Genomic DNA, 13508 nt, shown 5'->3' with positions numbered 1-13508 from the left:
GGATTAAGTACGGTCACGAGCATTGATATGTATACACTTTGGTACCATGTCACATTAACTTTTTTGACAAATTGAACTGTAAGTCTCACTAAATGTCAAATATGTTAGTGCGACAGAGTCCTAAAGTGGGTACATTATATTGCTCGTGACTGTACATTAAACAGAACAGTAGGTAAGTAGGTAACATTTTACTTCTACAAAACAGCAATCATACCTTCTGCATTCTTTGAACCCCTTCTTCCACAGGCATGAATTTGGGTTTGACTCCGCGGGGTGCAATCTTTTGTTCGTAAATAGCTTTACGTGTGGGTTCAGTCGCTGTCTGAAAATACAAAGACTATTTAGTAGCTCTTTACCACCTATTCACAGAAACATTTTAACGGCCGCCGTGGTGCAGTGGTTGAGCGTTGGGCTCACGATCCGGAGGTCCTGGGTTCGAATCCCGGTGGAGACATATCACAAAAATCACTTTGTTTGTTTCGGACAATCAGGTGATCAGCCTGTAATGTCCTAACCAAACTAGGGAGTTTGGTGATCACCAGGCTGATCACCTGATTGTCCGAAAATAAGATGATCCGTGCTTCGGAAGGCACGTTAAGCCGTTGGTCCTGGTTACTACTTACTGATGTAATTGCGTAGTCGTTATATGAGTCATGTCAGAGGCCTTTGGCGGCTCAATAGTAACCCTGACACCAGGATTGACGAGGTTAGAATACAGTAACATTACTGGGTGAACCTTCAGCACTCTCCATATGTCCAGCCAAGTAGGTACCATATGCGGAAAATTCGTAGAAAGACCATAACGAGAAACGGGAGTTTGTATTAGAATGCGTCGCGCCCGATTTTCTGTGACGGCACGACACGGAATAGAAGAAAGAGGTTGGAAGGGCCAAGTGCGAAACGCGCGCCATACAAGTATGAGCAAATAGTTCATACTCCAACTTTGCACTCCACTCGTCCGCAAACTTTACGGGACACGGAGCATATTAAAAAAGTACATTAAAAGGTCGTCTTGTGCATTACAACCTGCAGGGCAAAAAATTAAATATCAAAGATCATGCAAGGAGATCCCTCCTTATCACAGGAAAGCTAAAAACCTTAGTATGGCTATTTATAATAAAATAAAATTAGGAAGGGTCATGACGAATCGGGGCCAGTGCCAAACTTACCGTAAAAAAATGTATATTATAAGCCGTGTTTTCAGCGCCAAGCTCCAATTTGGAGTTGAGCAAGTCTTGTAACGTGCGGATTTGTTTAGACGTGGACTGCAGCAGCGCCACGATATTCGCAGAGTATGCGGTGAACAGGAAGAGGAAAGCTAGGAGCAGTATGAAGGTCACAGCCCGACCGATTGGCCCTAAAACAAAAAGGATAAAGCTTAATGCACACTGAGCCGGGAGAGCGGAAACAAATCCCGCGCCCAGATCCGCTTGTCTGGTTTCCCGGCTCTGTCTGTGTGTAGCAAGCACAAATTCCTATAAAAAACAAAATAAACCGCTTCAAGCTAGAAGTAGACTCAATCAAGAAAAAAATACATCAAATATATAGATGTCAGCGAGTGTAGCGCGGCGCGATTTCACTCAGACTTTCGCTTTAGGAAAGTTATCGGTACTCCCTCTACGTTCAATCAGTTTTCATACCTCTTAGTTCTGTATAAGTCCCCTGCTGTGATACGGCACCAATGACCATCAAAGTTACATCGCTCAAGTTCAAATTCCAAGCTATTATCTAAAAAGAAACAAAATAACATAAGACCACTTTATAGCCGAACGGGGTCAACAGGATCATTACCTAAGTACCTATCTACTTACTTTCTCTTTATCATAATCCAAGATCTCCAATTTCTTCCTCTCCCATCTAGCATTTACGTAGATAACCACAGTCATAAAGACTACAAATACAGATAGGACACACCACACCCCTCCAGTGAAGGGCAAGACAAACAAATTATTCTCATAAGACAGAGGTGGCCCTCGGAACACGAACTGTAGAGTCGTCTTGGCTGGATTTACCAAGTAATGACAGTATACCATACGTTCCTGAGTTATGAAGACTGGAGTCCCTGTTGAAAAGAGATTTTGTGATAGAACGAAGTAGTAAGGCCTAGCCAAAATGCAACGGCTTAAATGCCAGCGCTTTCTTTACCGTAGGTATTGCAACTTGAATAGGCCCACAACTTTGGTGAATAAGAAAATAAACTCTAGGCTATCTACCTACAAGGGTGCGACATATAAAATTGGAGTATAATCGAATGTTATCACAGATTGGGACCGTCGTTAAGGCCTTCAGCAGTCCACTCTCAAAGTCAGCTCTGCGCGTCATCTCGATGAATATCGAAGGTTTCTCACAGGACAAGGCGGATATACTCTCCGACCTATGCCTACGCAGTGCGACATAAGAACGCGTGCAAGAAATCCATTAAGATGCCATCCAGAGCCGACCATACACCCGCACTGTCGCTTATCGTCGAGATCTGCCACTCGAAGCACGGTAACGCAGTGTTTGTTGCTCCCGGCGTAAGCATAACATCAACTCAGTGCATTTCAACAGAACCCTGGACGCGAAAGGACCTGATCAGCGTTTCCGCCCGTGCTATTGCCTTAGCAGCGTTTTGGGATGATAAATTATAAATGATAAGTATAGTTCGACTTGTAATCGACACAAAAGAAGAAGCTTCTAGTGCCTACTTAAAAAGCAGGACGACCGCAGGGCGCGCCATTTGTAATTCCCGGCATACCTGGTTCTTCTGTATGCAACAAGGCATATGGACAATAGGAAAGTACACAAACCACCAAATTCGGCCTCTCCCCTCGCTAACGTGCCGACTATCCCATTCATAGTCCCATTGATGACGTAACCCCAATGGTTTGAGAACACGGTCACTCGCGTTGCATTTAAAAAGTCGTAGATGTCTAGCAAATAAAATGCCCATCTGGTGACGCTGTGTCGTGAGTTAAGAATACTGAAACGTAAGAATACAACTCAGAATTAGATAGGTAGGTACTTAAAGTCTTTTCTTATGTCCACTCATTGCTCTTACGATGAAGGACCTCGTCCTTAATAACGTTCTAAGTACTTACAAGAACCAGTCATACTTAAATATCTTCAGAGTCCTCAACAGTTCGCCAATATCGTTTAATGTTAGTGCAGTGTAAGTTGAGCGGTCAACTCACTCTCTGGGGGTCCGGATTCGATTGCCTATATAAGGCATATTGTCGAAATTACTTTGTGAGACTGTCCTTTTTTTAAGACAAATACTGGCTAAACAGGATTTAATGTGCCTTTTAAAGCACCAGAATGGCGGCGTACCTAAGGTTTGAAATGGTACCTCGATGAGTTGTACAAGTAGGAAACCTACACGATAGGAGAATAAGTAAGTACTTAAAAGAACAAGAAGATAGAATCGTCCTTACTTACATAGGATCCGGGTTTTTTATATCATATCCTGTAAAATTGTCGTTAATGTTGAACGTAGCTGGAACACGCTGCAGGGCTAGGTCCCTGCGCCTCAGAGGTATTACGAGCTCCATACGTTTAGACTTTTGTAGTCTGAATTCCCTTGTCCAGCTCCCGTAGTGCTCTATGAGCCAGTCACCTTTAGCTTTTCGTTTATATACTGAAAATTTGCGCTATATTCAGCAACTGCGCGTATGACGTAAGCCGCCAACAAAAACCGCCGAAAACCTGGCGGAAGTAGCGATATGTACTTCATCATGATCAGCCCATTAACGTCCCCACTGCTGGGGCACGGGCCTTCCCTAGGGATGGATAGGGAGATTGGGCCTTAAACCATCACGCGGGCCCAGTGCGGATTGATGGTTGTTAACGACTCCTAATGCAGCCGGGACCAACGGCTTAACGTGCCTTCTGAAGCACGGAGGAGCTCGAGATGAAAACTTTTTTTTGCGTTCTGAAGTGTTTGGTGTCGCGAACTGATTGGCCGCCTTTATGTGATTAGAAACGAACTTTAAAATGCAAATAAAGACCTTACTTACTCATGTACATATCAAATGATTCGTTCGCCATCCTTCTTGCGATTATTATGTCGGAATTCAACAAAATATCAAAGTTTACCAGTTGGGCAGGTACCGTAACAGCTTTAGTTGTGGGGTCCTCAAATATCAACCATCGGTGAGGGGTGTTGAATATTTTCTTGTCGTACACCTAGGCAAAAAGATTGACCTAATTAGAAACTGGGTAAGCTTCGCTACGCGCAGCTATGCACCATATAAGTACAATGAAGGGAGAACGGTATAGTGTACGACATTTACCTACAGTTTCATAAACCATTCGTTACCTGTTTAAAAAATCTTTCAATGCCTTGACTATTTAAATCTGCTACGATAAGAACATCCTTCGGTATCTCTTCTTTTAAATTTGAACGTTCATTCACAAACTTGATTGTTTTCGGGGGTTTGAAATGCACCATTTGACTTATAAGCTTCATTTTTATACCTTAAAAATAGCAAATACCTATTATACAGCAATTAGTAAATAAAATTTTAAATTGGTTTTTCATAAAACCTAAATTATGAAATAGGTACTTACGTGGTTCCCAGCTTACGAAAGCGGTCACAGAAGTCGGTACATGATAAGTTTTTAATAAGTCGACGATGAGATTTATTTCATTCGAGCAATCCGATATAGAAGCACCCAGTTTCAAACTCATTAAGAATATGGGAAAAAATCTCGGAATGTTCCACGTCATCGTTTACACTTTGAATAAACTATTTGAAAGAGAGACTTCAAAGGACGACTTGATGTTTTATTGGTGGACGGAAATCAAGGAATTATAAATTCAAGAAGATAGGGGACGTAATAGCTAGTTGCATTCTGTACTACCTACTCATAATAAGGGCGGGTTAATTACGATAATATACAATAAGGACGATATGGTACAACTACAACTATGGTAAAGTACCTTACCTACATAATTACCTATAATTAGCAGGTATAACGACGTTTATATGTGTATAACTGATATGACATATAATTAAATGGCAGTGACTATTTGTTTTGCAAGTACAAAAAACATTACAAGAGAAAATATCACTTAAAAAGTGTAATTTTGCGACGGAAAATTCATGTTCCTTTTTTTAAATTATTTTCAATTCCATACTTTTGCTTTTCCTTTTGTAATTATTCAGAGTTAACTCGGAATCATAAGACAACTCATCCCCCTCAACATTCGTTACGAGGTAAATGGGAGTGAATTGAATGATTCAATCTGGGTGGAGTTTTTCGTCAATTCCTGCAGACACCGCCTAATTTTAAGTTATATCCGTCATTTTCATATCCGTCGAAAAGGAAAGGGACGGATGATTCACAGCTCTTAATTTTAGGAAGAATGAGTAAATTAATGTGTCGGGTTATTGACTGACGTAAATTTTTTAGACGGTTGGTTTAGATTTGTGCTTAAAATTGACGTGTGTTCCATAAATTTTATGCTTGTCGATTACCCGTCCCTTTCCTTTTCGGCGGATAAGAAAATGACAGATATAACTTAAAATAAAATTAGATGGTATTTACAGGAATTAGCACCAATGTTAGTGTATTTTTAAATTATTTTCCGTTGTCAGGTGTCATCATCACCTGTATAGTGTAATTTTAAGACTTACACAGTACACACATCAGTGTGTGTGGATACATCAGTGTGGATTAAAACAATAAAAATGGTTTTAAGTGTTTTTATTTCCTTAAACTAGATGTTCATTTCTTAGCCTTAGCTTCACGGGTGGCTTTCCTCTCAGCGGCCCTCACTAATTGCTTGGCTGGTTTAAGGTTGCCTTTTTTGCAAAACCTCTGGTTCCTCAAGAATTTGGCATCCATCTGCAAAAACACATTACATTAAAATTCCAATATTTTTCAATTTGCAGTTGAATGGTATGATAGAAAATACTTCTCATTAGTGGCAGTAGGAAAATATGTTTATATAGTTATAATTTAACACATTCACTGTGTAACTGAAAATTAGATAGGTATCAAGCCCTCACATGCAATGTTATTTTTCAATAAACACATTGGGATTTATATACCACACACTGTGGCAAGAAAAAAAAAAACAAATAGCCTCCTGTCAGATTTTCCCTAGTGCCCCCACATATGAGACATGCACATATAAGTTTCTAATTTATTATGCCTCATAGGTGGTTCATACACATTGAACATGTTAAGTATATGATTAGCTTTTATTCATGACACCCAGAATGAGTGGATAAGGCTTAGAGTGGAAGTACTAAGAGTTACACATAGCCAAATAAGTAAAATTTTCTCGGCATGCTCACTTCGCTTGCACATAGTCTTAATAAATCTAACCTAACCAACAGTTTAATTGTGATATCAAAATCTCGAAACTGGTGCATTGTAGGGCAAAAATAGCATATTTTTCAACCACTTGTGTTACCCATAAACCATTGGCATGAATTGAAAGAAAAGTAAAATGTACGAAAAGTCCAACTTCCATAGTAATTTGAGGTAATTTCACTCGAAATTTTTATGTCCATACAAAATTGATCAATTTTTTTTAAGTCCGAGCTATTGCTCCCTAAGTTAATTTTTTATTTGTTCCAACAATAAATTTTTGTATAAAAATAAAACAACATTGAGATTACTTACGCCAAGGGTGGATTCGTGCCTGACATTCTTAGGCTTTTTGATGCCATTCCTGTGGGCTTTGCGGTCTGAAAGGAAACCAAAATATAAGAATATGCAACCGTAAACAAACGCCACAAAACACGAAAAATGTTAATGAATTTGACAATTAATAAACGCGAATTAAATAATAATGTATTGAATACAAAAATATTGTTATAAAAAGACGTTATTTACTTACTTTGGTTATGATTTGTGTGATTCTTTGACTTTGCCATGGCGAAGAATTCCTTGTCCTGAAAAGTAAAATACTGGTATAAATATACACCACAATAACACTTCTGTAGAATGTATAAAATAAACTACGAAAATATTTCACGATTTAATGGATATTTTCGGAAAAAATCCAGATAAACACGAACACTAACCTAAAACCGGAGAAGGCAAAATTGTAAAGAAGTGTGCTGTCACTCTGACGTTGACAATAAGACTCTCGTCCAAAAAAAATGTTCACACAAAGGTTATATTTTTTATATCTAAGTTATTAATTAAATAAAGTATTTTCATTTTTTCTTCATACATACCACTTACGAAATATCTTAAAGATATAAATATTTTATTTATTTATGTACTTCCTCAGTATCCTTCATCAACAAGCAAACTGATATTTCGTAATTTCGTTCTGAAATTAGGCACGTTCAGTTCATAGTTATTTTCTCGAAATTTATCACCGTCCAATCACCGTCAATCACGGAACTCTGAACAAGCAATAAACATAAATAAATTAATTACATTAAGTAATTAAATCCGGGGCATAAAAATGCCAATCAAAATTTTAATAGCTTTTTATATTTACCAAACAATTAGATAATTATAATATATCACTAAATAATTATGAAAATGAATGGATTCTTAATATGTTGACATTTGTCAAGTGACGTGACATGACGTTTCGTATCTGAGAACGACTCCGTGTACAATTTTATAATTTCATGAAAAAATATTAAGAATAAAGTGAAAGTTACACATCTGTGTATCTCATTTAAAATATGGTTGTGCTAGAAGGTGAGGCCGGAGACGGCAAGCAAATACCCACCGAAGAAGCTGAGAAAGATGAAGCGAAACCTCCGACTCTGTTATCTTTAGAAAGTATCCTTTTCGTCAAAAATATCCGGCTGCTAACTATATTTTCATCGATTAGCATAATAACCATTATAACTTATTTTTTTATTTTCAGTTATTCTAGAGGATATTATTCACACACTTTCAGGTTTAAAGTATTTTAGGTTAGAACCTTATTATTACCAGTTGACCTTCTAAAGAATGATTCTTCTGGTAGCACTCATTAAGTTAGTAATGTTTACAATCTGTACCTATAGAGGTACAGATTGCAAAATAGGCTCTATAGCCTATTTTGCAAATCACAAAATGTTATTAAATATTTTATAGGTATTACCATTTTGAATGTAATCACCTATTAAATACAGTTTATTTTCTATGTTGATCCTGTCCCTGAGGCGCAGCGTGTGGAGCAGCGACTAAATATACCTGTCCTATCGTAGTACATTTATTATGCCTGATTCTGGTGCCTACGAAAAATAAACAATCTATTGTTGTTACTAACATAAATCTGAATGTAGTTGTGGCACTCCAGTGTCTCCAGTCCCATAAGCCTACCTGCTGCCGTAAGCCATCAAACTATTTCTACAAGATCAATTAGGTATCAGGTGATATGTGAGCAGCAGGCAATGTGTGTCACAATAATATCCTTAATACTGAATCAGTTTTCCGAATCACGAAGGACGCCCAACAGCAGCATGGTCTGCGTCATGGCGACTACCAGCGCTATCGCGGATACTGCTCGCGTCGTTTGCGCCGCCTGCGAAAAGTGCTTAAAATCCCACAGGTAGGGCACAGAAAAAGAAATATTCTCTAAACAACAGCAATTTTTTTGGAGAGACAACACAAAGGTACCATAAGATTTTATTCAGAAATTATATGTGTCTATTATGTAAATTAATATTTGTGCACTCTAGGTTCCTAGGTCTGAAAGGGATATTTTTTATTATTGCTCTGACCTATGTATTATCTACAACAGAAATCTTATTTCTAAGTAACATTTTATCCTAGTCAAACTTGTTAATATATAAATTATCACAAATCATTAGCCTGGAACAAAAGATAGGACTCTTAAATTTCTTCCTAAAAAGTACCCTATCTCCATCCTAAGATGGAAGAGTCCTATCTTTTGTTCCAGGCTAATGATTTGTGATAATTTATATATTAACAAGTTTGACTAGGATAAAATGTTACTTAGAAATAAGATTTCTGTTGTAGATAATACATAGGTCAAACCTAGCCAAACCTAGAGGTTTCCTCTATTTATCTGTCAGTTTTTTTCTAAGTCCAATTAATGTTTAGGCATGAGAAGGTAACAAACAGAATTATATTCGCATTTATAACAATTAGTCTGACCTTGTATGATCATAGGGCGACCGACGTCACTACCGGCGGCGCGACGTGACAACCGTCCACTTGACAGGCACCACAGCCGAGAGCCGCCTGCTATGTGTGCCGCTGCTTCAAGCCGAGCGCGCCTGGGCTTTCGCCATGCAGTTGCGACAGGAAGCCAACACTGAACCTCGGAAGAAGTTCCATTTAATCTCCCGGCTCAAGAAGGCGTACGCTCACGCGCAGACGTTGTTGCAATTGGCTGAGGTAACTTGAATACGCTCTCAAGTTCTGTCATATATGTATACTAAGAATTCTCAAGCAAGCAAAAACACGCGTTGTCAACTTTTATTAGATGAACATGTGCAATAAATAATGACTAATTTGATCATCATTATCAGCCAGAAATCATCTACTGCTGGACATAAGACACTAAGTTGCTCCACAATGACCAAACATTATTTTGATACCTGAATACATTTAATTTAAAATGGCTTACTCATCAATATCGATTCTGAGGTAGCAGTGGAAAGAGATAGACGATTTAACTTTTTATCACCAAGATTAGATAATATTGGCCACTAGATTACATACATACATACATACATAAACTCACGCCCGTTATCCCTAATGGGGTGGGCAGAGCCACAAGTAATCAAAGACAACTCGCAGCCACTGTTGATACGATGTCTTAAGCTGGATATGATGAACCTTATGGTGATAAGGGATCAGCCTATCGCCCATAAAATTGGTCCATCATGTTAGAGGACACAATCCCTCTGTCGGTTTTTACGACATGCCCGGGAAGATAAGCAGCTGAACGTTTTCTATGTTTTTTATTTGCTCCCAGAACAGCACAGAAGCAAAAAAGATTACGATTAAGATTAAGATTTACTAGATTAAATGTAAAAATATAGTGTAAGATGGAAAATATTGGGCAGTAGCAGCAGTTGGTTGTTGATTGAAACATTTTATGTGTGTGGTCAGCAAAGCGGCGTGTGCGACGCGCGCACGCAGCTGGAGGCGGGCGCGTACGCGGCGTGGCTGGGCGGCGCGCTGCTGCTGGAGCTGCAGCAGTGGCGCGCCGCCGCCGACAGCCTGCAGCGGGCGCAGCTCGTGCTCGACAAGCTGTGCGCCGCGCTGCCGCAAGACGAGCGCACGCTCTACAAGCAGAAGGTAAGCTTCACAGTCTTGTGGCGCATGCATGACATTTTTTTTATGAATTATGTCTTCAAAACAAACCAACAAGAATTTGCATAATTGACAGCACAATGGTGTGCACCATCTCCGTACATTCTCCATTTATAACATGAACTGTCAAAAATTACGTTTTCTTAGGTGAGGCTTTTATGTCGAGAAAGCATAGTCCATACTGGCTGTACCAATGGTATACAACTTGGTACGAAAGAGACGAGAGATATGTCTCTAATAATGATACGTTATAAGGGAATAACATACATATATACATACATCTCTGTTATCGCAACACCAATAAATATATATTTTTTAACAATAAAAAATATATGTTTAGCAGTGAGAACTTATTTTGAACAAACCCCTGCCGAAGATAACTTTGCTTTAACTTTACGAGTGGCATAGAGAAAATTAATTTATTTAGCTGAATTCCGGTAAAATTATATTTTTTGTTTCCAAAGTAGTCTAATTCTGCAGTGGTTTGTTCAAAAGAAGTTCTCACCGTGGTTAAGTATTTTACTTTTGCTAAAAAAATAAATTTTGCTGTACAGGTGGAAGAGTTGAAGCCGAGCCTGCGCTACTGCGCGTACAACATCGGCGATCAGTCGGCGGCGGGCGACCTCGTGGCCATGCGCGGGCAGGGACTCATCGAGAACCTCGACACGCTCATGGCGCAGGCCAAGTATGTTCTCTTCAGTGTATATTTGTTTCTGGCTCGTTAAATTTTATTTTAAGTGGACAGTTCTAAAACAGTGACATCCTTCTCATACAATAAGGGCAAGAAAGAGATAAGAGCTAGTTTTAGAGCCGCTAAAGTGTCTGTTAGAATCGGCAATCGCCGGATGTGGGAAAATGCGACAAAAAGAAATTTATTAATATATTATTCGTGTTCTTTTCTTCAAAGTCAAATAGTTTTATGAGAAAAATAGACCTAGAAAATAGTTCTGACGTTATTGCTTCCAAGAGTTAACCATAATTGGTATCCCTAGGGAGTCCCGTTCAGGCGTGATGCGCGAGGTAGAGTGGCGCGGTCGGCGAGTGACGGCGCGGCCCGAGAAGGTGCGCCTGTTCCTCATCACGCTGCAAGACTTGGACAAGTCCGTGGCCGACGCCGCCACCGCCCAAGCCAAGATCGACATCTTAGAGAACATCCTCATGGATTGTAAAGACGCCATCTCTGCTCTGAAAGACGAAATGAAGAATGATCCCAAGCTCAAAACCGCTTCGGAAACTCAAATATCGGGAGTCAACTATCTTCTCTCCTACTTGATGTACCTACGCCTGATGCGTACTATTGAGAGGAATAACTTGCTAGTGCAGCAAGCAGAGGAGGCAAGGAGGAATAATCAGCAGATAGATGGCAAGAAGGTCCGGCCGCACGACCTCACGCGCCTCTATGAGATCATCCTGCAGAACTATACAGAGCTTCAACAGCTGCCCGGATTCGAGGACGACGCCGCGTACCAGAAGGTAAAGCTGGTTAAAACCTATTCCGCCTCATTAAAAAATCAAAGACCAAAGACAATACAAAGTTTAAAATACAGTCATAATTGACAAGTCATAATAATTATACGCAGAATCTGCGAAAATAGCGCCACGGCCGCGGGACTTCTTCCGCGGTGCGTATTATATTTTAAGCTTGGTATTGGTGCTAATTCCTGTAAACACCATCTAATTTTATTTTAAGTTATATATGTCACTTTCTTATCCGCCGAAAAGGAAAGGGACGGGTAATCGACAAGCATAAAATTTATGGAACACACGTCAATTTTAAGCACACATCTAAAACGACCGTCTAAAAATTTTACATTGGCCAATAACCCGACAGAATAAAGGTGACAGCTCACGTCAAACGGTTTGCATACCAGCGAGATACCTTTTTGATTTGCCTGCGTTATTCATTCAGTTATTCATACTTCCTAAAATTAAGACCTGTCAATCATCCGTCCCTTTCCTTTTCGACGAATAAGAAAATGACAGGTATAACTTAAAGTAAAATTAGGAAGTGTCTGCAGGAATCGGGGCCATTATCTTTCGTCTTTGTTTTGTAATAAGGCGGATTTTGTTTGTATAAAGTAGACCTAATTAAAGTTTATGAACAAAACCAACCAGATCAATAGACGCAGCGAATGCTCTTTATACAGATAAATGTCGTACGGCTATTGGTAGAAGCCAGAGATATAAATAGCAAACCCATGTCGCGTCCATTCTATATAACCTATCTAAAATAGCTAACCCTAATTCAAATTGGTGTGGTGACAAAACCCTGTGTCACATTATCTTCATGTTATGATACTGTTTGTGATATGCAAAGAAATATTTTGCAGGAGATCGAGACTCAGATGACGGCGTACCGCGCCTTCCGCTGCTACTACATCGCGCAGGTCCTCACCGGGCTGCGTCGCTTCCGCGAGGCTCTCGCCATGCTGGAACGTTGCAGTGCATACACCGCCGAGTCCATCGCCAGCAAGCTCGACGACAAACAACTCGTGGAGAAGCTCAACGTGCTGAAGAAAGACATAGAGAGCTGCAAGTTTGAAGTGCACGCCGATTCTGTTCTAGAAGATGACGAGGAAGATGAAGAGACCAAGTACACTTCTAGCGGGAAGCCGTACAAGGATAAAAAGCCATTGGTGGAGCGTTTGGACGAGTACAGGGAGGACACACAAGTCCTGACCAAAAACCCCAATTTGTACAAGATCCCGCCGCCAATGGAAGCTATTCCCTGCAAGCCGTTGTTCTTCGACCTGGCGTGCAACTTCGTAGAGTTCCCCAGCTTGGATGATAAGACAGGTGCTGCAGACAGCAAGAAGGGAGGCGCTGGTATAACAGGGCTCGTCAAGGGCTTCCTCGGCTGGGGCAAGAGCGACAAGTAATTGGCGCGGTCTGCACGGGTTTGAAGTATATCGCAGGCTTCGACAAAGGACCAGATGCCACCAATGCGGAGCTGTGTATGACGCACACCACGTGTCAATAACGATATTCTATTGGTTGTTTATACACAGCTCGGCATTGGTGGAGTCCGAGTGTTATAACCGTACGACGTTTATCTATGTAAATAGCATTCGTTCCGTCTATTGGTCGAAACGCTCGGTTACCGCGCCGTGCGCGATAGCAAACCCGTGAAACGGCCGTAGCTCTCCATACATTTATATGTTTTAAAGGGATTTTGTTTATATCAGGAAATATATGTATCTATATATTATACGTCTGGTATCATTTATCTCACGTCGATTACAGACAACGAGCGGCTGTAGGAAAACATGTATTGA

At 40.1% G+C, this 13508-nt stretch overlaps 3 protein-coding genes across 3 annotated transcripts; 1 reads left to right on the top strand and 2 right to left on the bottom strand.

The window, feature by feature from the left end:
- Nucleotides 1–208: 208 nt before the first annotated feature.
- LOC126369101 (uncharacterized) lies at nucleotides 209–4447 on the bottom strand. Its single transcript, XM_050013394.1, has 8 exons — nucleotides 4298–4447; nucleotides 3996–4164; nucleotides 3418–3616; nucleotides 2790–2962; nucleotides 1812–2062; nucleotides 1641–1728; nucleotides 1170–1357; nucleotides 209–322 (listed from the first exon to the last, which is right to left on the bottom strand). Exons 1-8 carry the CDS (start codon nucleotides 4445–4447, stop codon nucleotides 209–211), a joined length of 1332 nt encoding a protein of 443 aa, XP_049869351.1.
- Nucleotides 4448–5673: 1226 nt separating this feature from the next.
- LOC126369011 (60S ribosomal protein L29) lies at nucleotides 5674–7074 on the bottom strand. The gene is made up of 4 exons (XM_050013298.1): nucleotides 7020–7074; nucleotides 6833–6887; nucleotides 6616–6680; nucleotides 5674–5829 (listed from the first exon to the last, which is right to left on the bottom strand). The coding sequence occupies exons 2-4, from the start codon at nucleotides 6867–6869 to the stop codon at nucleotides 5710–5712; spliced, it is 222 nt and encodes a 73-aa protein (XP_049869255.1). The 5' UTR covers nucleotides 6870–6887; nucleotides 7020–7074; the 3' UTR covers nucleotides 5674–5709.
- Nucleotides 7075–7530: 456 nt separating this feature from the next.
- LOC126368887 (signal recognition particle subunit SRP68) lies at nucleotides 7531–13441 on the top strand. The gene is made up of 7 exons (XM_050013098.1): nucleotides 7531–7740; nucleotides 8376–8497; nucleotides 9082–9309; nucleotides 10030–10218; nucleotides 10788–10918; nucleotides 11226–11706; nucleotides 12564–13441. Exons 1-7 carry the CDS (start codon nucleotides 7641–7643, stop codon nucleotides 13110–13112), a joined length of 1800 nt encoding a protein of 599 aa, XP_049869055.1. The 5' UTR covers nucleotides 7531–7640; the 3' UTR covers nucleotides 13113–13441.
- Nucleotides 13442–13508: the final 67 nt, after the last annotated feature.

The sequence above is a fragment of the Pectinophora gossypiella genome, chromosome 8 (assembly GCF_024362695.1).
Source record: "Pectinophora gossypiella chromosome 8, ilPecGoss1.1, whole genome shotgun sequence".
NCBI classification, from domain to species: domain Eukaryota; kingdom Metazoa; phylum Arthropoda; class Insecta; order Lepidoptera; family Gelechiidae; genus Pectinophora; species Pectinophora gossypiella.
Note: the sequence above shows the minus strand (reverse complement) of the source record. Positions and strands in the feature narration are given on the sequence as shown.

What these genes read in the sequence shown, in the direction of transcription:
- LOC126369011 (XM_050013298.1), bottom strand. Translation starts at nt 6,869, where the DNA reads ATGGCAAAGTCAAAGAATCACACAAATCATAACCAAA. An exon ending in TCACACAAATCATAACCAAA is followed by an intron (nt 6,681 to 6,832) that starts GTAAGTAAATAA and finishes GTTTCCTTTCAG; the next exon opens with ACCGCAAAGCCCACAGGAAT. An exon ending in GGCACGAATCCACCCTTGGC is followed by an intron (nt 5,830 to 6,615) that starts GTAAGTAATCTC and finishes GTGTTTTTGCAG; the next exon opens with ATGGATGCCAAATTCTTGAG.
- LOC126368887 (XM_050013098.1), top strand. Translation starts at nt 7,641, where the DNA reads ATGGTTGTGCTAGAAGGTGAGGCCGGAGACGGCAAGCAAATACCCACC. An exon ending in GACTCTGTTATCTTTAGAAA is followed by an intron (nt 7,741 to 8,375) that starts GTATCCTTTTCG and finishes ATACTGAATCAG; the next exon opens with TTTTCCGAATCACGAAGGAC. An exon ending in ACGCTCATGGCGCAGGCCAA is followed by an intron (nt 10,919 to 11,225) that starts GTATGTTCTCTT and finishes TGGTATCCCTAG; the next exon opens with GGAGTCCCGTTCAGGCGTGA.
- LOC126369101 (XM_050013394.1), bottom strand. Translation starts at nt 4,447, where the DNA reads ATGAAGCTTATAAGTCAAATGGTGCATTTCAAACCCCCGAAAACAATC. An exon ending in GACTTATACAGAACTAAGAG is followed by an intron (nt 1,358 to 1,640) that starts GTATGAAAACTG and finishes TTTTTGTTTTAG; the next exon opens with GGCCAATCGGTCGGGCTGTG. An exon ending in ATAATATACATTTTTTTACG is followed by an intron (nt 323 to 1,169) that starts GTAAGTTTGGCA and finishes TTGTATTTTCAG; the next exon opens with ACAGCGACTGAACCCACACG.